The following is a 27,464-nucleotide window of genomic DNA, read 5'->3' as shown; positions in this document are numbered from 1 at the left end:
TTTTGGTGAGGATTTGGTGTGTGACGTCACAGCATAAGGATCTCTGAATTGAAAATTGTGAAGTTAATGTATTTACTCTCTGATTTAACTGCAGATATAATTTGCATAAACAACAAAAGTTGAAACCAAAAATATTTTGGTATGTAAGAATGTCCTTGACATTTTAACATTAGTGACCTAGTAGGAGAAACAGACAAGTAGACAGGTACGGGACTGTGTGATCAGCACTGTTAGAGGGCGTGGAACAACCCAGAAAGGTGTCTCACCCAGACAAGGCTGATGAATGTTTGGAGGAAGAGCGGTTTGTTGTTTCAGAGCCTGAACAGCCACTGAACAGCATCCTTAGCTCCATATGCACGTAGACCCTGGGCCCACACCAGCAGCCCACTCTGCAACCACAGGCAGGGCAACCGTGTCAGGTTCAGAGATCAGCGGGCCCAGAAATTGGGAATCAGGCCTCCAGATGCAGCAGGCCAGTAGAAGAGCAGCTTCGGGGACTGATCAGAGCACAGCAGAGTAGGGCCGAACATGTGGATGCTCTGGTGAGTAAACCAAGCCACGTGTGTCCATGGCTGTGCAGGCTGGTGTGGGTTGAAGTAGGATGCATCTCTCCACTGCTGTGCAGGAGATCAGCCAGGAAGTCCAGAAGCTCATGTAAGTTAACATAAGTCTACAGTGTGGATGATGCCCGGTTATACATGGCACAGTGCTCATTCTAAACACCCGTATATGGCAGCCTTGACTGGCCTCTGCTCGACTCCAGATGCAGTGACCTCTTTGCCTCTTCCTCAGATAGATATATACAAGATTACCATGCCTCAGGGCCTTTGCACTTGCTCTTCTTCCTGGAATCCTCTTCCCACAGAAGGCTCACTTCCCCATCTCCTTCATATCTCTGCTCATGTCACCTTATTGGAAAGGACCTCCCTGGCCACCCAGTATAAAATAGCAGTCCTCAGCCCCTACCTCCATCATTCTCCTTACCCTGTGTTATTTTTCTCTGTAGTCCATATCACTACCTGACTTTGTTTCTTCTTTATTAACTGCCCCTCATGGAAGATTCATTAGGGCAGATACTTTATTTTGTCTGCTGAAATTTTTCCAGTACCTTTAGCACTTGACATAGAATAGACAGTCCTATTACATGTATATAATATGTGACATATATCATTATTGAATAATCTAGTAAAATGTTGACCTGATTCTCTGTGTTAGAAGAATAGAATCTTATCACTGTTATCTATGCCCGCATCCCACCCAGGGCGGCACTCTCCCTCTCCTGCATCCCTACCTCCCAGACTTGTTTGAACGTAGAGATTCACCATGTGGTCCAGTGTTGCAGCAGAATTCTCGGCCCTCAGAGCTCCACTGAGCAGGGCTGAGCTTGTTCCACTCGATCTCAGCCCCGTTAGTGCAGGGAGCTTGCCCGTCTCTCAGAGCCCAGCACAGAGTGGGTGCACCAAACCGTGTTGTTGAAGAAATGAATAAATCCATACATTTTGGAGAAAAAAAATAAAGGAAAAATTTTCTGATTTTAATTTTCTGACTTTGAAATTGGTGCTAATTCAGATGAATCATAAGAAGAAAACCTTTTTCAGTTTTTTTTTTTTTCAAGAGGTACACATTTTGAATTAGTCTGTGTGTATGTGGAATTTGGGGATTTTTACATGTGTCATGTGCAGGACTTTTGAGCGCCCTAAGGAGGGGACAAAGGTACCACAGGGAGCAAAGCCCGTGACTGGCGTAGGGAGAGGATGCATGCTGCCTGTGAGTCTTCCCAGCGCGTGCATTCCCACGTGTAAGACATCAGCCTGGAAAACAACATTTCTGCATTATTCGTCTGGTTTTTAAATCCTTCTGTAGCTTTCCATTATCTCCCACAGGATAAAATCCAAACCTAGACCAGCATATGAGGCCTAGGTCAGCCCAGTGTCTGCTTATTTGACACTCGCATCATCTGAGCTCATGGTACCTGGAGCCTCTTCTGCTGTGATCAGCATCCCCGAACGGCCTCTGCTCTTGCTCCTCTTCCTCTCCTCCTTTCTGTCTGAAGTGCCCTCCCCGCCACCCCTCTGACCCGCACAGCCCCCAAGTCACATGTGCTGTTGTTGGTCCATAACAGAAACATCAGTGGCTCTTTAATATTTTTTTCCTAATGCGCCTCAGACTCTGGCCCACCCTCTGTTGTAGCACGTTCCACCTGAAATTGCAGTTGTCCATGCCTCGTCCCCAACTCCCCTCTGAAGCATTTTGAGGTGTGGCATCATTTTACTCATCTTCATAGGAGCCTAATAATACTAAGAAGGGTAGATTCCATCCATGTGTCTCATCTGCACCAGGGACCATGCTAGAGGCATACCTTTCATACCTTCTCTCCGATCTTCAAAGGAACCTTGCAAGATTGGTGTTATAATGACATTTTATAGACTAGGAAATGGAGGCTGAGAGAAGTGAAAGAGCTCGACTAGAGCTCGCTAGTAAATGCCAGTCACACTTCATACCCAGGTCTGCCTGTAAGGAAAATTCACGTCTGTTCCACTGCAGTACGGTGTCAATGGCTTGATAGATGCTCCTCATGAAGAAAATGCTGTATTTACAAGATAGAATCTTCTTCCCTTTTTTAGGTCTCTACATGTAGCAAGTATTAGAAATCTGTATTGAGAAAACATTGATTTCCTACGTGAGGTTCTAACACACGCACACAAATGATTGGTGACTAATTGGCCCTGTAACTTTTAAAAAGCTGAGCACTAGATTTGGTCATTCAACCCTGGTCCACTTAGGATCCAGCTCAAGGAACAAATGATTTTTGTGGTATAAATGCATAATCTGTTTCTTCCCCACAACAGACAAGCAGGATTTTTAAGATGGCTTAAAGCCCCAGATTTACTTGGCATTTCCACCTGACTTTAGTAGCTCATCGTGAACTGATTGATGATACTTCATTTTATCCCAAATGTGAAGAAAATACGAGTCCTCATGCTTTGTTTCATGGAGATGTAGTAGTAAAAGTCCCGTCTATTTCCCCAGTGATACCAAAGTGGGCTGAATAGCTATTAAAAGTAGCTGGAAGTCTTAATAGTGCTTTATTTTAAGCATAAGAACATTTCTCATACATTAATGGAGTCACTTATGATTTCCAGATGTTTGTTTTTTTCATTTAATGATAGTATATTTACTAAAATAAATTTCTAGTCATTCTCAAAGGAAATCTTTTGTACAGATCTGTGCCCCTTGAGAAATGTTATTTGTGACTCAACACTGTTGTTTATAGTTTTGAGAGAGGAGTGTGACAGTGGTTGGGTTTACCAGATGCCAAAAGAGCAAGGTTAAAAAAGATTTAATTTCAATGCAGTTTATTTTGTTAACATAAAATCACTTAGTTAAAATAGCAGCCTTTGGGGGAGGGTTTTCCCATCCCCTAGACATTCTAGCCTCATGTGGGTACCACCGGTAAGCAAAATCAAGTGTAGCTGAGTATTTAGTATTCAGAGTGGATGAGTAGTAGGGAAACAAGTGACAGTTGCATGTTTGTAAGATCATAAATTATGCATCACTGACTTGCCAGCTCTTGGCTTTTTACTTAAAAAAAAAAAAAAAGTCACGCTCCCTGTGTAATTTTGGCTCATTTCCAGAATCCGTATTCCTCACTGCTAGCTGCTAGCTGAGACACCAAACCCCTGTGCTGTTTGAATTTGCGCAACAATGCTTTAATGCCCAGAGCTCCTCCATAAATAGTCTGTTCTCCCCACACTCGGGGCGAAAACAACCACAGGAAATCTGGGAATGTGCAGCTAGCCCCGCTTAATTGATCTAAGCCTGCAGAACCAGCAGGAGAGCACGCGTGTACACAGCTTCTGCTCCAGGCCCTGCAGGGCTGTTTACCTAAGGGGCACGGAAGTCTGCGTGCAGAAGACACCATGTTGCTTCCACAGCCCTAGCAACAGCAGTAGCTGGGGTTTTTTGGTTGTTGTTTACAGTCTGGAGAGCCATACTCCTTTAGAGAAACACAAACTCCTTTTCCCTCCTTCCTGGCCCCAGTCAGTACTCATCCAGACTCTCAGCTGCCTGCAGTTATCAGGAAGAACAGCCCTCGGAAATCATCTTGTCTCTGTCACAGAAGAAAAGTTGAAGGAGCGCAGATGGGCGGTCGCTTTCTGCATGCCAGTGGCCAGCTAGCATCCAGGGGACACCCAGCAATGATTCTGGTTTCCGTGCTGGGGACAGCAGCAGCTGTGGCTGCGGAGGTTTCACCCAGCAGGAGAGGAACTGCTGCAGACGTTCCTGGATTTTGGTGAGCGATAGAGATTTGGGAACGTTGTGCTTTTGTTGCAGAGCCCGACCATGAAGATCCAAGAGCATCCCAGCCTACCTGACACCAAGCTGCAGAGGAGTCCCGATGCTGATGGCCAGCAGGAGAGCTTTGTCGCCGAAGTGCCTGAGCTGGACCTGACTGCATTGTGTGATGAGAAGAGCTGGGAAGGTAGGGTCATCTGATATTTGGATGATTTACTATTGGAAAAGCATACATAAGTTAGCTGAAATGAAAAGCATGTAACCGCGTGGATGTATGGGTGGGAGCGAGAGCTACGTGTGCAGAAGTAACTGCATTTCTAAATGATCGAAAGTCCCTCCCCTGGCACAGGAATGTATCACGTTAAATGTTGCCAAGAGTAATTGCAATCTAAGGAAGAAAATGTGCTTGCCCTTTATCATAGTGTCACCTTGCAGTCCTTTTTTTTCTGTGTTTGACTCAACCCGAGTGCTGACATTCTAGGAGTGCCGACAGAGTGATGAGGAACTAACTGGTGTGCATTTAGGATTTGCTCTCAGTGTAACTAATCTTCCCCCCTATACATGTCAACCATCTACCTCCTTCAGTAACTCTCCTTCCCGTTTTTCAAAAGGAATATTTTGATTTGCTTTGCTTCTGTGTCTGTTTTTATGGATACGTTTTTTAAATCCAGGTTAGCAAACATAAGGGGTTTGCTTATCAAAGAGAACACAGAATAACAAAGTGCTTCTTATTGAAAGCCTGTCATACCATGTTTGAGACTGGTTTTTCTAGAGATTTTTTTTCACAAAAACGTTAGAAATTCACTTCTGAGGAAGAAGAGGGTGTCCTGATCTTGTCAGAACTGTATTTCAGGCAGGCTCCTGCAGCAGCTCCGTCAAGCTGCTATTCTTTCATTATGCATGTGTCTGCATCCACACATATATCAGTGTGTATCCAAAATAAATGCCCATCTGCCTCTAGACTATATGTATGTTTGAAGACTCCAGAGGGAGAAATTGTGCTTCTGAATTCACGATAGCAGCCTGATTTAACGACTTAGCAGAGAATCACAACCATTAAAAAAAAAAAAATCAATCTTTTAAAAAATCGCTTGGGTTTCCCTGTCTTCTTCCCCCGCCTTTTTTTAACCAGAAAGTCTTCATTATGTTAATGATCTTAGATGAAAGACCAAAAGATGATCTAAAAAAGACTTCAAGGTGAAAAATAGGAGCCCCATTATGTGCCTTGCATCCAGGGCTTAGTGAAGTGAAAACAAACTGTTTCTTATTCAAATTCTCCTCTTTGCAATCTAAGAACATGTTCCATTTCTTTTCATATAATTAGGCAGTGGGTCTGAGATGTAGTCAGATCTTCCCAGCTCATAATATGTCCACTGGGAAAAAATTCAGGGTTTTTTGTTGTTTTGTTTTTAAGTGATCCTTCCTGGGTAGTGTTTGTTGCTGTTCTTTTGTGTACTTTGAAATAATCAGATGTGCTTTTATTTCATACATTAAAAACAACCTTACCCCTCTCCTCAGAAAAGTCCCTGGTAGCCACTGTCACCCAAATTTAAAAAAAAGAATAGCAAGCAAATGCTATATTTGGGTGTCAATAATAACGGCCTCTTCATATCTTAACATAAAGCTCTAGATAAGAACTAGGATTTTTGGTCCGAATTCAAATTAGCCCCATTATCTTGATGATTTACTCAGAAAAGAGGCAGGTAGATTCCTCCTCCTCCTATTGAGATGGACTCAGGTGTTTGATTATTTTCATCTTGGTTAATCATAAATGTAGTCTCTTGCAGCACACTGAAAGAGGCTAAATATAAAGCTGAATTCTCTCCAGAGTGGTTGATAGCTAACTTAGAGTTTCCTTAAAACTATTTCACTACTTAAAGAACTTTTTGCCAGAGAAAAAAAATAATGGTATGACGGAACCAACATGAATTTTTTATTGAGAAACTTGATGAAATTTTTAAAGCTTATAGGAAGAAAAACTACATTTTAATAGGCTTGGGAATGTGAATTGTGTTATCCATGTAATTTCTGAAATGACTTGCTTTAACTTTTTGGGAGGCCAGTTACTGCATTTATCATTGCACTTGTGTGTCTCAGAAATCTACATGGATTCATTTCAAGGCTGTTTTGATCATTTGGTTACTGCTTTCAGTATATTTTTATTTACTTATTTATTTTAAATGTCCAAGTTACATTACAGCAGTAATATAGCTGTCAGTATAATCAAGAAAAAGGAATTTTTTCCTAAAGAGTAGTTAAGATGAAAGCAGTAAGTTCAACAATTAAAATACCACCTTTTTCTGTTGCTTCAGTGAGAAACAAAATGGTGGCTTTCCAGCAAGGAAAGAACTTTGCACCAATTTAAACTGTGAATGTGAAACCAATGCAACAGATTATATAAACAAAGTAATAATTACCAAAACCATATGAGCCAGTATCCATCTGTAATTCTCCATCACTGGTCTCCAGACCACCATATAGTATAACCCCCTCTTTTTGGTTTGCTTGTTTGTTCTCTATCCCAAGCCATAGTTCATACTCTCTGATTCTCGCAGAATTGTAGAATATTAGTTGAGACAGGACTTAATGAGCAATATGCTGGTACTGACCTCTGCTGTGTGTATTCCCACGTAGAAATGATGTTTTCTAGCTTCTGGGGCATCTGGTATCAAGGAAACAAAAAGAGAAATGGAACTAGTAATAGATTCCATAGGCTACATAGAGTGGAACTCTCTCAAACTGAACGCAGGATCAGAGTCTAATCATGCTGATTGACAGATCAGTTCTACATGCCTTATCCTTTTTTCCTCTAGCGTAGCCGTGTATTAGAGCACGTTATTTGACCTGTCCGCGTGATGATGATGGTTAGGGTTTCAACTCTGCAAAATTAAATGAATACACAACTCAAATGTGCTGGTCTTTGTTATTTAAAGCCCTTGAACATTGCGTAATTAGAATGTTCCTAATGAGCCAGTTCATGTTGATTTGGGGATACCATTTGTGGAAGTACTGAGATTTAAGCACTCAGCTAACTATTAGATTTGTCCTGGTGAAAATAAGTTTAAAAGAACATTTTTTAAAGAGCATAAAATAATTCAGATGTCTTTCTCATCACTTACTGCTTATTGAAAACAACTTCGGAAAGGAAATTCTCTTTAAAAATGACAGAGAAGCAAAGGATCTAAAAAAGATCTCCCAATGGAACCTTCCCATTATAGACATCAGAAAATTCAGGTCCAAAAAAGCAAAATGATGATTCGAGAGATAACAGAGTCTCCTGACTTCCACCCAGATGCCTCCTTCTAAGCAAGGCCAGTTAAGTGGATGGTAATGGTTAAGAGCCAGACACATGCTGGATTCAAATCCTGGCTCTCCTACTTAATCAGCTTTGTGGACAAGTAAGTCAACATGTATCAGTTTGGGCCTCAACTAGCCCATGTTTAAATAGGTATAACATTACGTAATAGGACATAATGGCTATAGTAGCATCTACTTAGCAAGTCTGTTGCAAGGATTAAATGAGCTATCATATGCAGAGTGCTCAGCACAGCCACGTGATAGGCACTATGTGAGTGTTATTTGATGTTATTACTATCTTCCATCAATGTGTCCAAGTATAGTTTCAGGGAAAAAAACAGACAAAAGTTTGCCTTTTTGAAACCAGAGCCCAGTTCTACCTAGTGAGTATGGATGGCTCTCTGAACACATGAGAAAAATCGGTAATTACTAGGTCCATCTCAGCTCTACCAAGGACTAATTATGTCATGCCAACCTCCTTTCTTTCTGTCTTTTTTTTTCCAACTCTAGATCAGGGAGGTTGTGCATTTGAAAAGGCTCAGCAGGGTCTTGCTGGGGACTTGTGATAGCTTGTCACAGACACAGGAGGGGTGGAAGGTGGTCGGGAGGAGAGGGAATTAGTAACTGATGAGGAACCTACATGTCAACGTGCAGATTCCTGGGTCCAAATCAGCACGAACTGGGGAGCTCTCATTAGTCAAGTCCTCAGCCCTCCCGACTCCACACACTTTGGTGACTCAAATGGAGCACTGAGGGCCGGCTTATTAAATGTGACAAATAGAGGCACAGCAGATTTATGGAATTTAAGGATTAAATTTGGATTGATAAAGCTGGCTACTAAGGTTCCCTCTGACACTGATAGTTGGGCAAGACTATTGGAACAATGTAATAGGACAGCCATTGTTCTAAGGTTAAATTTTGGGACCCTAAGGAAGATTTGATGGAAGGATTCCCCCAGGAAGGGCCCTTCCCCACCCCGTGGGGCTTATATGTTTCTGTATCTGGGCTGTGGAAGAACCTCCCTGAAAGACCGCATGGCAGCGTGCCAAGTGGCAATGACTCTAAAGGACATAAACAGAGACGGAGGTGAGATGGGAAAGCATCAGCTCCCTTAGTTCTGTGCAGATTTCTTAGAAATAAATCATCTCAGTAGCCAATCTTCTTTTGTGTAGTAAATGGATCCAGCCGGCTAAGCAGAGAGGAGCGGTGTCCCTGTGATCACATTAGCATTAGTCAGAGCCGCGGTCCCTCTTCCCACAGTGACACTCCTTTATTTCCATGTGTGCTGTAGTGTCGGAACTGGAACTCCCTCAGGACCTATTATTTTTTATTACTAAGGTAATAAAAGCATCCAGCTTTTATCTCTGTTACTTCTGTGATGTCAGCTAACCTGGGTGGATTAATTTTTAATAGACATGCCATACTTACGTCCAGAGTCCTTTGTGACGACCGTACCCGGGGAATTCTGGTCCAGATGCGAAAACGCATTTGTTTTATGTGGTCCTTTAAGATGAAAATCCAGTTCAAAGCCTCAGATCTTTTCTGTTTTCCTTTTGAATCATTTTCTTGCAGTTCCCTTTTTGGTTTCATTGCTCCAGAACTACTGATTAAAATATAATGTATTTCCCAAGCCAGCACTTGGGGATGGTTTAGTCAATACATCCTCAAACTGGGTCTCTACGCAGGTGGACATGCTATCCTGGACCACACTGTTGTTTTTGGTTTGTTTATGTCATTCTCTTTGAGTTGAGATAGCCTTGTATTCTTAGATCATTTCAAACTAAAATAGAGGAATAGCTGGTCTTACTAATTCTGTAGTTTTATTGAACTATGTATTACATGTAATTCTATAACTCTTTTGAATAGGAGCCTTAAATGATCAGGCTGTGTAGAATAAAAGGACAGAGAGAAAAAGGAGAGAGAAATATAAGCATTTCACATCGCATAGGTGAGAAACTTCACCTCTGTTCTACCTGCAGCTAATGATGAAATATATCTTTTTATTTTGTTGAGGTTGAAATTCATAATGGTCTCATATTTCTCATTTTTACATAAGTGAATTTAAGAGACGGTGTCACCCATAAGCTAAAATTTCTTCAGCCGTGTACTTCATAGATACCACTGGTGACACTAGGAAAAGGACACATTTGGTCTTCTTGTCAGTGAAGTGTTGGGTCAGGAATGGAGCCGCAAAGACAGCTGTGTTAACAAAAAAGAAATCAGCGGGATATTAGCCATGAAGCATCAGGTAGGCACAGTTCAGTTGCAGGATTAGTATTTTATAATTAATTCAGGATCAGAAGATTTTTTTTTTTTACTGAGATGTATTTGGTTAGTAGTCACAAACATATAGTGTATTTGCAAAAATTTTGGTACACTGAGATCACATAGTTAAACAATTTAAAGCATAGGTTAATTGTGGTAGTTTTTAAGAGCTCTTCTGCTAGATTCAGACAGATTAAAGGGCTTCATGATCTAAAGAACACTTTTTCAAACTAAGGTTTGATGAGTAGAAATGTCAAACTAGCCAGCACACTCACACGCCAGTGTCAACATCAGACTTTGTTTTGCAGATGGCCTCTGTCCCCCACCAACCACGGAGCCCTTCCCGGGGTTCTGCTGCTTTGCCCTGCAGTGAGAGGGCTGCCTGCTGCATTGTTATTCCAGCCATCTTAACCCTTTCCCTGTCGTGGCTCCACTGATTTTAGTTCTTACAGAAAATTACTGCTGTCTTATGAAATGCCATGAAAGAGAAGGTGTCATCTTGTTAGTTTAATAGTTCCACTTTCTGCAGCTGTATTTTACTGTTTTTCCAGGGATCACTTTCCACACAGCCTCTCCTTCCCTCATCTCCCCTCACCCCTCAGCCCACCTGCCATTTTCCTTTTGGCAGTTCCAGTCTGAGCTCTTCATATCTGAGCCCCGCCACTTAGGAGAAGCCAGCCGATCGCATTTGCACAAACGATGAACAACTTTTCATCTCTCGTTTTAGCCAGATCTACCTATAAGCATGCTCTCGGCTGCTTTTTGAGACCCAATAGGGAAGACTCTGTCTTTCACACTGCTTTCATTTTTCAGAGTATTTATATTATCATCTGTGTTCCCAGATAATTTGATTGTCTTTCACTTTTGAGAACCTGTGGACATCATATCACATGCAGTTAACATTTTTTTAAATTAAAGTGCTTAACTCTCCTCCTACACTGCGGGGTCTTAAAACAGTTTGAGATGATCGCCCTTGTTCTTGAAGCGCCTGGCACGTCCTAAGCTGAAGCAGTGTCCTGGAGGGCAGGAGGCTGAGTGTCCAGACCCAGTGCTTGTCGTTGATTAGATGTTTGCTCTTGTCTTCCTTAGGTTTCAGTTTCCTTATCTGTAATCTGTTGGGATGAAATCAGTGGTTCTCAGACTTGACTGCATTTTGGATCACTTGGGAAGCTTTTCAGTGTGTGTGTGTGTGTGTGTGTGTGTGTGTGTGTTACATACATATCTGGACCCTCACCTCAAAATTCTATATCTGGACCCTCACCTCAAAATTCTGTCTAACTGGGTGGTGTGAGGACCTGTACATTAAGAGTTGTTTATATTTCCCTCCGTGATCCTAACATGCAGCCAGGGTTGAAAAATCACTAGATTAGGTGATGTATGAAGTTTTAACCAGCTTTAATGTTCTCTGATCTCAATATGATCTCTTTAAATGAAATAATTCAGTAAGCACTTGTTTTAGATAATTTTATAGATTTTATAAATACTTGAAGATTGTTCCATGATTTAAACTGTAGGAATCCCAGAATTTAAGATCATGGTCAAATTCCAGCCCTGTGTAAATCACAGTATCCACAAGTGCATTTAAAGCATAACTTATTTTAATGAAAAGAGTGTTACAAATGAAATACCCTATATCATCTGAAATCTGTCCTTAAACTATGTTAGATAGGATTTTTTTAATGAGGAAAGGAATACATTGAGGTAGGTCTTGTAGTAAAAAGAAAAAACTATCAGTGCATTCCTTCCTGACATGACACATCAGGATTTTGTGCTGGGTTTTTTTCTTAAAGTTTGTCTAAAATAATTCATACTGGTTTGTCCTTTTAAGGCATTTTTTTTTCTTTTTTGACTGATTTGTGTATATATCTTACTTTAGCTGCAGTCTGAAGTAGTTTCTCAGGTTTCAAGTACAGAGCATGCATTTTACACATGCTAAATCCCAACCCGCTAAGCAGAAGCACACAAAACAGCTTACTGAATGACCCCCACAGAGGGTGCAAACTCCTAAATAAATGGGCTTTCGCAAGATTGTGATTCCTTAGCCTGATTTCTTAGTTGTTTCAGTGAAGGATGTACAGCCATGATGCCAGACCCCTCCCTCCCTGACACACATGCATTTCTGTTCCATAACGCCCTCACCTGGAGGAGTTCTTGTCAGTGATCTGCAGGGGAGGTTGGAAGCACACACCACTGGCTGTCCTTTTCCAAGGCTGTTCCTCAGTGCAGCCCTAGTGAATTCTCTTTTGAAAGCAAGTGAAGATGGAGATAGAAGGTAGATGATGGCTGTCAGGTAGATTTGGTGATTCTGGTCAGGGCACAGCCTCCCGAGTCTGAGCCTTAAATCTACCATGTAAAACCGTTCAATGCCCCCTAAACTCAGTGCCTCCCAATGCACTCGGAAAACTTAGGCAACAACTGTGCTTTAAAGAACAATGTTGCCCTCTTACCCTTGTTATTTCCAGAGCCCATCCCGGCTTTCTCCTCGTGGCCCCATGAGAACGTGGACGCTGACGAAGCGCGCCTCTCCCCGCAGGCGGGGCGCCTGATTCGGCAGCTCCTGGATGAGGACAGCGACCCCATGCTGTCTCCCCGCTTCTATGCCTACGGACAGAGCCGGCAATACCTGGACGACACTGAAGTGCCTCCTTCTCCCCCCAATTCCCATTCCTTCATGAGGTACGTTTCTTTATGTTGCTGATTCGCAGATTCATCGTCCCTGTAACAGGAGGAAGGATAGGACTGTTGCTGATGGCCAGTAATTTTTTTTTCATTGAGTTGTAAGTATAGGGAGGAACATATTTGAAAGCCTCCGTCCTAGTACACAGGCTCCGTTGTAATCTTCCACTTGACCTGTGGCCCAGCTACAGCATCACAGACTGAATTTCCATGAGCACCTCCCTTCCAAAGCGCTCTCAGATTTAACTTTGAGGCCCGTTGTGCACATTTCAGTCCTAGGTTTCCCAAGTGTAAAAAGTGCGCTGGAGAAGATTGGACCTATTTAATAGGGAGGACATACAGAGGTCAAGGTCACAAAATGAATTGGCCATCAGCTTTCTTTTATTTGAGAAGACGGACCCCGTTTGGATCCCCCGCCCCCGCCTTGCCGCATCCCTCATCCTCAGAGCCCCTCTCAGCGGCCGCGCACGCTAGTGGGAAGCTGACCCATGTTGTGCCCTCACAGGCGCCGCAGCTCCTCCCTGGGCTCCTACGACGATGAGCAAGAGGACCTGACACCTGTCCAGCTCACGCGAAGGATTCAGAGCCTTAAAAAGAAGATCCGAAAGTTTGAAGACAGATTCGAAGAAGAGAGGAAGTACAGGGTAAGCGCCTCCCCTCGGGTTCTCTTTGTTCCCGCCCTCCCCTGACGCGGGGCCAGCGCATCAACTGCTCAGAGAAGTGATAACGGCGAAGGGAGATTTCCAGGGAATCTCACAACAGAAAGGCAGTACAAACTGGGGAATAAACCTGATTAACCCCAGACATCATGGATCAGCATTTTCCTTGCCCAAGTGTATCCTTAGCAAGTGAATTGAATGCTTTCGTCAATGTTTACAACTTAATTCGTGAGCAGGGATAGGAGAAATCATTTAATGGAGTCTTTTGTTTGGCTAAAATCTTAATTCAAGATTATCTTCTAAAATTTTATTAGTACGAACCTCATTCTACTCTCTTTAGCATTTCCCACAAGAGTGGCAAAAAGGCATTTTTCTTGGTTACTGTAATGTGAAATATCACATACCTCTCTGCTTTCTGTTCTGTTAGCCTGAACAGTCCAAATCACGGAAAAGGGACCATGGACCATATAGAAGTCCATGATCATGAAAATTTCACATTTTGCCTCTGAGAAATTCTTGGAAAGTATCAAAAATAACCAAATGTAAAGAAGGATAATGGAATTACACCTGTGAAGTTGCTCTGATTGACTATGGTTCATTTATTATTCCACTGGGACTCAACTTTTCCTTCCTGTAAGCAAACTCATGGTCAAACTGTTCTTTTTCCTGCCACAATTCCAAAACACTTACTCTAGATTTCGTTTTCTCAGCCTTCCCATAGCGACAAGGCAGCCAATCCGGAGGTTCTGAAATGGACAAATGACCTGGCTAAATTCCGGAAACAACTTAAAGGTAGGTAAAGTTCTAGATCGATGGCATGGTCTCCAGACAACAAGCCAGGTGCAGAAGCCACCATCTCACTACATGTTAAGTGCCACTCACCACTAAAATATTCCAAGAAAAATAAGTTCCCTGAAGCTGCTTCCCAGGGCTCTCTGTATTCAGGAGACACTTCCCCCCATGTCTTCCCATGGCTGCAATCGCAGGGAAACCCAGATCAGCTAAGGTGCAAAATCTGCAGCATTTTTTTATTTCCCTAAATCTCCAGCATAATGATGATGGTTTCAACTCAACACTTACTAGGTACTTGTTTAATCCAAGGCTGTATGTATTTGCCATGGAGTTAGGAGAAGACATATTGACACTGATGAAAATGAAAAGGGTTTGGTCCCTGTCCCTCAAAGAGCTTGCTGTCTTTTCAGAGATAGAGACATGCAAACAACTAAATAGAACATAAAGTGAAAATCATTCCAAAATGAGGTTTATAAGCCATACAGACAAAGTTGGCCAATACTTGGGCGCTCAATCTGTAAATACCTGTGGATGGCAAGGGAATCAGGATAGGAGGACATCCTCCACATTCTGAGAACAGTGGACAGGTTGGGGTGGCTAAAGCCTGGATGCTAAAGAGCTAAAGCTTTCTCAGGAATTAGGGTTAGGAAAACATTCCAGATAATCCAGGAAGACACGATCATTTTCTTGGGTTACATAATAACCCAGGGATTTCTACTAATATTATAATTAGATACTTTCTGGAGGGAAAAAAGACGGGGCTAAGCAGTTGTTAACACCACAGAAAAACAGTCTGGGTTCAGCAGACATCAGTTCCCATATGTCTCCACCCCTAACTCTTTCCGGCTAGAGTCAAAACTGAAGATATCAGAAGAGGACCTAACCCCCAGGATGCGGCAGCGAAGCAACACGCTCCCCAAGAGTTTTGGTTCCCAGCTTGAGAAAGAGGATGAGAAGAAGCAAGAGCTGGTAGATAAAGCAATAAAGCCGAGTGTGGAGGCCACACTGGAATCTATTCAGAGGAAGCTCCAGGAGAAGCGGGTGGAAACCAGCCGTCCTGAGGATATTAAGGTGTGATTCTCTGAAGGCCCCAAGCTAACTGCTAATCCTCAAGCATTCCAGTCAGCCTGGTGGAAATTCAGGGCATGCCCCAGGATCCCAGTGGGAAGGGCGATAGAGCAGTGCCTTTTTAGACCTCCCACCCCCTCATCTTCCACACTCCGTGCTGTCCTGAGATGCAAATGAAACAACCCCAGAGAGTGTTAGCTGTAGGCACTTTGGGTTTTGACTACCCACTAAAGTGAAAGCAGAAAACCCTATCATACAGGTTGCAGAAGGGACTTGTTTAGGTTAATAGACTGGTGACTCTCTGAGGTGGGAGGATTATAGACAAACCTTTGGGAATGTGTTTCCTGCAGCTGTAGTCATTGCTTCAGCCATTAGGCTAAGCCCTGTGTGCCTCACAGCCTGGCTTACCTGAGTATTCAGCATGCCTTTGCTGTCTCTGGGGAGGTGAGTACCAGTAGGCAATGCTTCTGTGAAGCTATATTTCTAGCAAGAGGTCAGGAATAGCTCATGCCTGTAGTGAGCTTTGGGTAGAGCTAGGGAGAGCAGTTATCTAAGATTCTTTTTAACTTTGGAAAATTTGTGTAACAAAAGTTGGGCTGTTCGTAAGTGTTTTCCCCTCTCTCATTTCTCTATCCTTGTGTTCATACAGGATATGACCAAAGACCAGATTGCTAATGAGAAAGTAGCCCTGCAGAAAGCTCTGCTGTATTACGAAAGCATTCATGGACGGCCGGTATGTGAGTGTGCTGAATTTTCTGTGGGGGTCAATTACCTGGCTTTAGAAATGGATCTTCTGTGTTCAATATTTTGCAGATGAAGTTCCCTGATGTTTAAATTACTGTATACATTCACCAAAACTCAGCTTTCTGAAGGCTAAACCTATGATAAGAGTTCTGCCTATCTCACAGGTGCTGAATCTAATTACACTCCAAAGGAAAATTAGCTGGCAAATAAAATGTAGTCACTAGTGTTCTGCTTTAAGGGGAAAATGGTGGAGGGGGGTGTGAATTGGTTCACAGAACCTTAGAGTGAGGACACTTGCCTGTCCCTCAGTCTACGCCTGTAAACTGTCACTGGCTCTAGGCGTTCTGATCCATAAAAAGAAGGCGCTAAACTAAAATGATCTGCCCTCACATTCAGTTTCCTTGTAGTACAGTTTGCAGCCAGTGTCTGTCTGTAGAGATATTCCAGCTGCCATCGAGAACCAAAAAGTGTGAGGAATCCAAAATACGGCTTTGCCTTTTTATAACAGCAGGGAACATTTGAAGCAGTTTGTTTTTCAGCAAGTGCGTTTATTGAGCGCTTGTTGTCAGTCCTGGGGGAGGCAGTAGAAGGACAGGCTTCTGCTCCAGTCCTCAGGGACCGTGTAATCAGAGCCTTGTCAGTGACTCTTAGTAACCTCTGTTAGGAACACGCGTTCTTAAGAGCAGGTATAAAGAAGCATGAATTTATGTTCACAGGTGGATTTTTCATATCGCCAAAATACCTAGATCTCTTTTCCAGTCTCAGCCATAGCTGTATAATCGAGATAGTCTTTTCATCAAAAATATGCTCTTTTAAGTAAGGAAGCTTCCAGAATAATGCACTCAACTGTGATGGCAGGGATTCTGGGTTTTGTTTACATGATGATAAACCTGACCCTCAGTGTCTAGCCCAAGACCCGACACATAGTATGTGCCCAGTAAACTCTCTGTCCATTGATCCTCCATGGTATTTTGGTTCTGAATGTGTGAGGTTTAAATTTAAAAATAAACAGCTAGAGCTTTGCTGATTGATTTTGCTGGCCCATCCCTGCAGTGGAAAAACACTGGCACTCTGGGATAATGGTCATATTTCAATCCAAGTTCTGTTTGGATTTCTTTTTAAAGGCATTGGACCAAACAGTAACTGCACTGGAGCTCAAATGTATTGTGAAACTTTGTCCTTCTCTTCTGGGGTATTCAGAACTTGGAGCGATAGAACTGAACTCTTCTAGCAGAGGGAACCCCTTCCCCACTGCAGGCTGAGCCTGTAAGTGCAGATCTCCTTGCTGACACCAGGCCGGCCTCGGTGACGGTGACGGAGGAGGGACTTGTGTGCCTTCCTTCTTTTCACTGTGTGGATTCAGGCTATGAATCCTTGAAAGACTCCCTGGCCTGTGGCCCCCAGGATCCCTCAACTGCATTCTAGTCTTCACCTTACTGCCAGTTCAGGGGTTTGTGTGGCGGGGTATTTGTTGCTCTGAGGAGGGCACAGAGGCTCTCGTTCTGCCTGGGGTGTGGCAGTGTGCAGGCCCTGGGAGAGCCCAGCCTGGAGCCAAACCTCAGCCCTGCTAAGACTAGCTCTGTGGCTCTGGGCCGCTTAGGTAACTCTCCGAGCCTCAGTGCTTTGTCTGTGTAATAGATGTCTGCTGTAGGTTGTCATGGAGACTAGGTGGCATTACACACACACACACATTTACCTGTAGGCTGTCTGGCACTGAGAAGGTAGGGCAGAGTGGCTTTGGGGGGATTCCTCAGTGAATGACAGGTTTCGCTTCTGTTACAATTCTATGTTCTGCCCTCTGCTGCCTCCTTATTAAAGGATTGAATCAGGAGAAGTGTGCATTTTTTAGCATTCTTATCATTAGAAATATGAAATATTAATTCTCAGCCCTTTCTTTCATCATTCTTTCAGATGAAGGAAGAGCACTTTTGGGCTCTGGATTTTAGCATCTCTTAGGGCAGGGGACCAATGCTCTGCGAAGTTCGAGTGTCATTTATTCCTGGGCCCAGGTCAGACTCTCTGCCTCTCTCTGAAACATGGTACTCCAGCCTCCTCAGGAAAAGCAGAGTTCACTTGATATCTGGTCAGTCTGAAAATCAAAGAGTGGAATTTCCATTCTTAGATCTGTGGTGTCACCATGGACCCCGGACTTGTAAATACCATTTGGGCAACACTCCTCTTAAAAGAAAAGTACGTAAGCTTGCAGAGATAAAGTGTCATTCCAAACCCCAAGTTTTTCTAGCAAAGCAGATGCTTAGAGCCTGCTGGTTTTTCCTGAGTCTGCAGATTCTGGTTTAAAAGGACACTAACACTCCTAATCACAGGCCAAAACAATTATCTGCTACTTTCGTACACTTTTTCAACAAGGCTGTTTGCTTTAACAGGATATCCTACAGACAAGGACATGTATGGAAAACTGACATGCTCATTTACATACCTGCCCTAGGAATTATTATTAAAGGGTGTCCTTTTCAACATTTTAGGGTCTCATCAGAACACCGCATCACAGAACCAGTGCAGCTCTCCACGTAACCTTTTCAGACCTCGATGGTGGTGTAAATGGGAGACTGGGTGGCTTGCTCAGAGCTTCTGGGTCCTCACTGATATATTTTAGTCTTGGGTTTTAAAACCCAGGAACTAACATGACACTAAACATACCATGTTCAAATTTAAATACAAATTCTAAAGCAGATTTATATAAATACTATCGTTTAGTTATCTGCTGTTTGGGATTATCTGATCTTTACACAGTCAGCCTACTTGTTTTTACCCAATAAAACAGAAGAGAGAGTCATTTTCCAAATCAGCCATTATAAGAATCCATCTCATTTGTCTTCTCTCACTAGCAGTCCTTTAATTCAGAGGTACCCATCCCCACACAAATTCAGACCACTTTTTGTTGTACTGATGAGATTTGGGGGCAGTGTCATTTCTTGTCATCTGTCTGAGGCATAATCTCTCCCAAAGTGGGGCCTCTTTGCTACTGTTCAGAACTAGAAGTCTTTGTGAACTCAATACAGGCAGAACTTTCAGCTTGGAGGTAGAATTCTTTACATTAAGATGATAACTTGATGAAACCCTATCAGAGGAAAATGTTATCTTGTGACATTTTTAATACATCTTTAGGTCCCTGTGTTAAGATCCTGCTTCACTTCATGTCTTGCTTATTTGTAGACGGAAAGAAAACTGGACAGGGAGTTAGTGAACCTGGGTTCTGGACTCGGCTCTGTTGCCTTGGGCAGATCAGTTTCTCTTGGGTGCTCAGCTTTACCACATTAAAAAATAAAGCTCTTCTAGCTTTAACCTCCTATGGTTCGAATGTCATCTTTTTTTTTTCAAGTTAAAAACATCAGTCATTGTCTCTTTCACCTTTGCTGCACTGTCCAGATAACAACCGCCAAGTTGATGTTTCTGTAGAGAAGCTTTATTTGAGGCTAAGACAAACACCATCACAAAAAACAAATGCTTTCCTCTAGTCAGGCCTTTGTGACTGCCGTTCGAGACTTGCCTCTGCTTAAATGTGGACAATACTGGCTGGTGTTCCCTCTGTACTTTGACATATTCTCTGAGATTTAGGTAGTAAGAGACCAGTTGATGGAGATTTCTTTTCATCAAAAACAAAGATGGAGTGGAAGTCGCTACCTTCACCCATCAGATCTTCATATCTAGATTTTCATGTTGTCTTGCTCTATGTGCAAAAATACATCTTCATCTTAACCCTATTCCTACACATTGAAAGCCACTCAGTGCTGCCACTTAAATGAAAACTAAAGGTTTGAAGCAAAAGGAGTGAAAGTATGTTGAAAAGACAATAGATGCTTAGCCTAAAGTCATTTTCAAACAGTTATGGATTATAAAGATTTTCTAATCTGAATTCTGCAGAGGCTCAGAGAACGTCACTGGCTCATTCACAGGCCCATTCGTGGTTAGTGGTGGAGTCCCTGAGCAGCTGATGACCTGAGAATAAGACTTGTCAGCTTCCAGTTTTCCCACAGTCTATTTAATATCAGCAGCCCCTTTTTAATAGTTCAGCAAGGTGCTGCTTTGTTTCTTTACTCTTGGTTAGATTTTGGCTCTGCTCGCAAATCCAGCACTGATAACTGCATGAGATGTGGCTGTATGATGGGGGAAAGTCATATTGATTATTGGTATCACCGAGCCTTTGGCTTCAGACATGTATCATGAAAATAATTCTTGTGTAAATCAAGTAGGATTCTTTCCACCACCTCAGACTTAAAGATCACTGATACTTTCCATGTTTCAATACTTCTAGCAAATGTCAGTGTTAACTTTGGTGGAATGATGAGGAGTTTTGACTCTCCCTAGTCAAAAACTGGATTTTATCAGATCACTCACAGGTGATTAATTCTAAGGGTCATTAATTTTATAAATGAACAATTCATAGAAAATCTAAATATCAGTGTCATAAGCCAAATATAAGCCAGCTATCCTCTTTATCTACTCTAACTAGAATATCTGGTTTTCAAACAAAGTATTAGAAAGGAAATTGGTTTCTTTCAAATTTGCCATATCTGGGTAATTTTACCACTAAGTCTCCTTCCAAAATCCAGTGTATCCTTTTACAATCCAAAGATGTTTCTGCCAAGCAACCACAGTTGACCCTTGACTGATGGCAGAGGTTAGGCCTTGTTCAACTCTCAGCATAACTGAAAATCTGAGTATAGCTCAGAGCCAGCTCTCTGTATCCACAGTCCCTCCACATCCAAGATTCAGAATCCATGAATTCAACCAACCGCAGACCGTGTAGTAATGTAGTATTTACCATTGACAAAAGTCCACATATAAGTGGACCTGTGCATTTCAAACCCACGTTGTTCAAGGGTCAGATGTAGTAGCAGAATGCTAGTCTGCAGTGGGGAATGCTGGCTCCTTGTTATTTTTATTTTCTGTATGTCTTTTGGTCACTAAACCATCTATTGTTAATCTTTCACAATAAGTTTTCACCACAAGTCATGTGTTGACAGTTAGGATGTGCCTTAATCTCATCTGCAAACACATTTAATGGATACATCTTATGTTAAAAGTATTCCATGTGTTCCTAAATTTTGTCATTTTACATGTGAGATGGTACAAGTCACTCATTTCTATTCCTTACATTTCTTTGTGGCTATTAAATACAGAAAAGAGCCCAAATTATAAATATGTATATTGATAAATTTTCATAAAGTAGACAAGTCCAGGTAACCAACATCCAGGTCAACAAATAAAATGTTGTCAACCTTCTCTGGAAGCCCTTATCCTGTCCCCTTCCAGTCAATACTGTCACCTTCCACCCACCAACAAAAACAATAATCCTGACTTAGAACACTATAGATTTGACTTGCTTATTTTTAAACTTAACCTTAAAGTATACATTCTTAGGTGTCTAGCTTGTTTTCCTTGGCTTTATTTTTGTGAGACTGATCCGTGATGCCGTGATGTTGCTTATAGCTGTGACTCATTCATTCTCATAGCATGTATTCAATTTTGGAAACCCACCTTATTCATTCTACTGCTGTTGGGCATCTGGATGGTTTCCAGTTTGGGGTTGTTATAAAAGTGCTTCTATGAACATTCTCATAATATATGTCTTTTGGTGACATTTATATGTCTTATGGCCACGTTTGTTTGGTGTGTACTTAAGAATGGAATTGATGAGTCATATGTTTAGCTTTAGGAGATACTGCCAAACAGTTTCCCAACATGTCCCACCCCTGCAGCAGTGAGAGAGTTCCAGCTGCTCAGCATTCTTTCTGACACTTGACACTGTATTTTGTTTTAGCCATTGTGGTAGGTATGTAGTTACTAACACCTGTGGTTCAATCCTCACTCTTTTTTCTGTAGAAATTAATTTGTGTGTTCCCTTCCAGTTTTGACAGTCATCTTTCATGAAATACCAATTTAAAAACTTCTTTTGATGGGGTAGATGGTAAAACCCAGAAAAAAATGCCGCCTGCCTCTTGAATTGTGGTAACAGGAAGAGATAGAAAGAAATGGTTATTTTTATTACTGCTGGTGATAGAAAATAAATCAGGATGTTTTTGCATAATGTCTAGCTTGTGAAGCTTAGCCAGAGTTCGCTTATTGTTGACCACTTTGAGAAAGGCAAATAAAAAAGGCAACAAAGGATACTCCATTCATGCCTAATCCAGAGTTGCATTCAAAGTTGAAGGCCCGTAAGAGAAATGATCAAAGCTGATACTATTTGCCCTTCCTCACCTCTGTAACTCTTGCCTTATGTGTACGATAGAAAGAAAATGCAGAAGACCAACAGCAAACTTGAAGCAAAGTTACTTCATCTCTTGCTCCATTTAAGTAAGCAAACGTATACATATGAATGTGGCATACCTGTTTATATATGAAATGTCCATTCTCCTCTTTTGCAGATATTTATGGAATATAGTTTTCATGTCAGGCACTGAAATAGTTACCAGGGATACAGAAGCACAAACTCCTGCTCTTGAGGGGCTTACAGTCCAAAGAGAAGACAGACGTGTCAACAAATAGTTACTGCAGAGTATAAATGTGTCAGCCTTTGGGGTGGCTATGACAAAATACTGTAGACCAGGTGGTTTATAAACAGTTGAAATTTACCTCTCACAGTTCTGGAGGCTGGGAAGTCCAAGATTAAAGTGCCACGGTCTGGTGAGGGCCCACCTTCCGCTTCATAGACAGCTGTCTTTTTGCTGTCCTCACATAGGGAGCTCCCTGGGGTCTCTTTTACAGGGGGCACTAATCCCACTCATGAGGGCTCCACCCTCGTGACCTAGTCACCTCCCCAAGGCCCCGCCTCCAAATGCCATCACACTGGGGATTCGTTTTCAACTTATGAATTTGGTAGGGGAGGGGGACCCGGACATTCTGTCTATAGAAGAGCACAGGTGAGTTACAAGGTGCACACAGGTTGCAGTAGGTGACACCAGGAGAGAATGAGCAGGTCTCCCAGAGTGGGGGAGGTCAGCAGACGGCTGCACGGGGGAGGGCGGGGACTCTTGGTCTGGACTTTCTCAAACCAAGGAGCAGAGAGGAGGCCATTCCAGGACGGAGGGAGACAGACAAGGAGGTATGACGCAACCTTGTTGCTCTCTGGCGCTGGAGTCAGTGGGAGGAGGAGAAGCGGCAGGTGATGCAGGGCTGCGAGTGCTGCACCAGGAGGCTGGGCTTGATTTCTCCCCTCTGCCTGTGGAGTCAGGACTTCAAACATTTTGAGCCCTGTGCCTGATTTTAGGGATACAGAGATGAATCAGTCCATGTATCCTATCAGCATATGTTCCTTGAATACCTACTGTTTGCCAGAATTTGTCCTTAAAAACACGACAATTCCATAGGGAAGAGAGACTTTTTTTTTTAATGATTACAGAACTGCCTGGTAAGCAGCGTAACAGAAATACATGCTTTCTTCTTCCCTGGACCTGGAAAATAGTAAATCATCTGGAAACTCTGGACCCCCAGGGGTTTTAAATAGGGAACTAATGACTAATAATGATCATAGTTTTGATTGAGGAAAAGCAGTATGGCTGATGGAGTGACTTCCAATGATCTGCCGCTAAAGTAGACATTTTCCATGGCCACTGACTAATATTATCAATTGAAATAAATTTTGCAAGAATGGTGGGACCTCCGCTGACTCACCTATGCTTTCTCTCTACCCCGAGCATGCAAGTCTCCTAGCCACCAGGAGCCAGCTCCTCAGCTCTGCTGTTCTTGCGTTTCAGGTGAGCAAGAATGAACGCCAGGTCATGAAGCCGCTGTACGACAGGTACCGCCTGGTCAAACAGATCCTGTCCCGAGCCAGCTCCATCCCCAGCATCGTGAGTACGCCCCGCACTCCGGTCAGTGTCCCAGCTGAGCGGGCCCTGCTGTATTAATAGGGCCCTAACTTGTCTGCTGATGAAAGAACAGTCTTTCATAGTTGAACCTGCCCTTAGTATCAGTGGCCGCTAAGCTTGAGGGATGAAGAATTTATCAAAGACTTCTGAGGCTACATTTGCCGAAAATGGGCAGATCTAAAGCTGACTGAATGTTTTTCCCTCTGGGGGAGATGCTTTGACTGAATACACCCATCTGACATGTGCTGGGCCAGCTCCCCAACCCTTTCCTCGGAGACAGAACACTGAGGGGACAGGGCCGTGCTGTCTCCAGGGCCCCCACTCTAGAGGGTGCCTCCCTGGTCTTAAGGGTCCTCTGTTCATGATCTTCTCTCCACCTCCAAGATTAGGGTCAGCCCCTCTGGAATCATACTCAGGGAAAAGTCCTCTGAGGAGCTCCAGTGAGGGAGCCTCCCTCTTTTTGGAGGACGTAGGAAGTGTGAGGTGGAAGGATGGGAGGGGCAGCTGACAACTGTGAACCGTGCTCAGTGGCTGCCATCCTTGGACTTGGCTGCTTTCGGCCCCTCAATCTGGATTTTGTCAAGAGTAGGAAACAGTGACTGGCCCTGAGCTCTGGGAAGGCCTTCCGGGCCCCAGCCAGCTGGCTCCCCTCCCCGATCTCAGCCTGGGCTTGGCCAGCCCAGCCGCAAGGGCAGTGTCCCCACCCCGTCCATCTCCTGCATCCTGTGCCTCCATTTCAGCACTCTCCTCCCGGGGGATCCCGGGGCTTCCCCTGGTGGCTTTTGGGCTCTGCAGTGAGCAGACACGGCCTCGCTTTTATGTTGGTGCTGGCGTGTGCATTCTCCTTAGCTGCTGCTATCCGATTGATTCTTGCTTCAAATCTCCCCGTTTATTTCTAGGCCCAAGATGTGGTCTCTGCCTGTCTTTTAAACAGTGTATTTGTTCTATGAACGGGGCAGGGTCCAGAGACCTCAGGCAGATGTGTTTATGTTTACTTTTCTAGAAATTTCCTGCAGAATAAATCAGTAAACTAACCAACAAAAGGATTAAAGCTAAGGAACCATTTTCATTCTCCAGTCGGGAGCCCTTGGTGTCCCCAAATACGTGAATAGACAGCCTCAGTTGATGACCTTTGCATCACAAGAGCTTGTGCTATTACAGTTGTTCTTGAAGTTACTGTGACTAGGAGGGAAGTGGGGAGGTGGGGCTTCTCCTCAGGTTGTTCTGCGTGCTTGGTTGACTCTCTTGTGCTGTCCTTGCTCTCCTGTGACCCCCATGGTTGTGGGGGTGGGGGGCTCTGAAGTGAAGCAGCAACTTGGGCAAGAACTTGGGCTGTTTCTTTCTGGATTTCCTGGGAGTCCTTGGTGGGGAGTGATCAGGGTCTGGAGTTAAAAGGCAGAAAAAAATCGTGGTGAGTCAAGAGGGGAAGGGAACAGGGTTCGCCATGTAACCTGCCTCTTAACGCCTGTCGCAGGGTTCCCCTTCCAGCAAGCGGAGAAGCCCTTTGCTGCAGCCAATTATCGAGGGCGAAACTGCTTCCTTCTTCAAGGAGATAAAGGTGAAGACCTCCTGCTGCTAACCGCCTGCTACACCTGCGTCCATCCCGTCCTCGGTGTCCTCCCTCCCCGACCCCGTGCCTCCCTCTCTCCGGTGGATGGAAAGGGGCTGTGATCGGGTCCTTTGTTGACAGCTTCCTGCAGCTTTCCCTAAAAATCCGTAGCTGCTTCTGACCAACTTTAAACAATCCTCTTTGATTTACGTTATAAACCAGCTGATCTCCTTAGTTTCATTTGATTCTCCCGCTTTTCGTCTTGTTTTGTTATTGTTTGGTTTTTATTTTGCTTGCAGGGATTTTTGTTTTGTTTTCACAATGTTTTTTGTTTTGGGTATTTTTTTCCCTCTATTTGGGGAATGGATTTTCTGTACTCTAAAATTTTGTTAAATTAGCTCATTGGGTAACTTTTTTTAAAAAGATCTCATTTGCTGAGTTTATAGAAAAACCAAAATCAACAAAGGCAATATATATAGCACACAGTAAAAAAAAAAATTATTTTATAGACAAATCTCTTAGTTGTCTTTGACAGATTTTCAGTCTCACCCACCCTCCCTTCCTCTGGCCTTCCCCCTGGCACATTTAGTCCTCTGTGCTCTGACCAGCAGTCACTGGGACACACACTGATATTCCCCCAGTGGTAATACTGGAGTGTATACAGATAATCCTTGTCCTCAGTGGCTGCTTTTGCTAGTGTAGTGGGGACAGACTGTGTCCATGGCTCTGTACAGACGTAATTGGCCTGGACTAAGATCAACCTCTTTCATGTTTTTGTTTCTAGACAGCTGAACACACTGACTGCCTTACACAGGGCTCTAGAGATGAAACATCAAAGTCAATCATTTTTTAAAATCAGTGATTGTTTTTTCCAGCAGTTAAGTCGGAAGGGGGACAAAAACCCCAAACAGAAGTGAGTTTTAAGAGTTTCACTTGTCATATTTCTGTGGCAATCCCAAGTCTGGGGTGGCATTTATTTAGTGTAGTTAGGAGTGATTATTTCAAAATATGGGGGCCCCGTTCGCACGGGGGGACTCCAATTGAGAACTGCTCCATGTTCTTGCCTGAGTCTCCTCGTAACTGAGGTAAGGAAGCAGAGGCTGTAAGGTCCCCTTTTCCGTTAACTCTGTTCCTTTTCTTACCTCTCAAGGGTCTCAACTACTTTATAGACCTCACATTCAAGTGTCAGGCAGTGATCGTGTTCACTCTTCATATTAACTTAACTAGAACTTGTTTTATAAAAAAATGCTCTAACTGTGAAATTTAGGCAGATACCTTACATTGTATCTTAAAAATTAGAGCTATTTTTTTTGCAATAAGACTTGATGTTGATAAAAGAAGACAAATATTGTCTTGCTGGTAATTTTACACCAGAATTAAATCACTGTAATTGAAGAAATTTGGGCAATTGTGTGTATGAAAATTAGCATATTTCTCTTAGAAGTATGCGATAAAACTGTTCCTGGATAAAAATGTGTTCTTGAACACATCCCACATATGACACTTACTAATTGCCTCATGAAACAAATGAAGCTACATGAATGATGCTCTTTTGAAAAGAGGATGTTCTTCCCAATCTTATCTTTTAGCTTAGTTTATTTTTTTCACAAGTATATTTTGGCCATGGTTCTTCTCCTGGTCCTCATGGTGGTCAAAATTTCAGATAATTTTGCAGTGATTACTTTGCTTTTGTAAACAGTGTTGCCTTTTAGTTCATTTTGTTCCAGTTGGCCAAGCTTATCAGCATGTAACTGGATTGTATTACTTCTCAGCAATTCTGATACAATTTAGAATTTGGTGTGTGTGTGTGCAGATAAAAAGATTGCATCTAAATGGTTTCTTTGAAAACCGTCCCTGGCTATAAATGCTTGTGGGAAGGCCCCAGCTGTTGGAGAGAGTCAGCTCAAGTTCTAAAGCCCTAGGTCCTCCAACCCCCAAATCCTGCAGATCAGCTAGTCGGTTCTATCCAGCATAAGAATTCTCTCTGAAACTTCTCTGGCAGAATAGAGACATTGTCCCTGAGAAGTGCTTCCATCCTCAACGCTTGAAAAGCTTGCAGTGATGAAGAGAGTCAGGTCACTCATTACGTGGGCTTAGCATCAGTGTTATTAGTTAATTATTAGTTTTATGATTATCACTTTTAAAATTACTGACTACAGTATAGTAATTATATAACATGTAATTTCAGAATGGATAGGTTTAAGAACTATAAAATACTACCATTAATGAAAATAATTAAATCATAATATTTGGAGTTACTACTATCTGTATTGCTTCCCTGAGGGCACT

The 27,464-nt window shown here is 42.9% G+C and overlaps 1 protein-coding gene and 1 long non-coding RNA gene across 2 annotated transcripts in view; one reads left to right on the top strand and one right to left on the bottom strand.

Moving 5' to 3' along the window:
- The window catches only part of FAM13A (family with sequence similarity 13 member A), a 265,769-nt gene that overhangs the window by 230,884 nt on the left and 7,421 nt on the right, over window positions 1-27,464 (top strand). Inside the window, 8 exon segments of the mRNA XM_015250473.3 lie at window positions 4,336-4,483; window positions 12,321-12,534; window positions 13,040-13,178; window positions 13,904-13,985; window positions 14,836-15,056; window positions 15,703-15,786; window positions 23,513-23,608; window positions 25,101-25,184. Of these exon segments, the coding sequence (XP_015105959.2) occupies window positions 4,336-4,483; window positions 12,321-12,534; window positions 13,040-13,178; window positions 13,904-13,985; window positions 14,836-15,056; window positions 15,703-15,786; window positions 23,513-23,608; window positions 25,101-25,184 (1,068 nt within the window).
- Window positions 1,653-13,927, bottom strand: LOC140687176 (uncharacterized). Its single transcript, XR_012061341.1, has 4 exons — window positions 13,884-13,927; window positions 6,906-6,958; window positions 4,373-4,512; window positions 1,653-1,811 (listed from the first exon to the last, which is right to left on the bottom strand). It is a non-coding gene; the product is annotated as an uncharacterized lncRNA (long non-coding RNA).

Source organism: Vicugna pacos, chromosome 2, assembly GCF_048564905.1.
Source record: "Vicugna pacos chromosome 2, VicPac4, whole genome shotgun sequence".
Classification (NCBI taxonomy): Eukaryota; Metazoa; Chordata; class Mammalia; order Artiodactyla; family Camelidae; genus Vicugna; species Vicugna pacos.
Note: the sequence above shows the minus strand (reverse complement) of the source record. Positions and strands in the feature narration are given on the sequence as shown.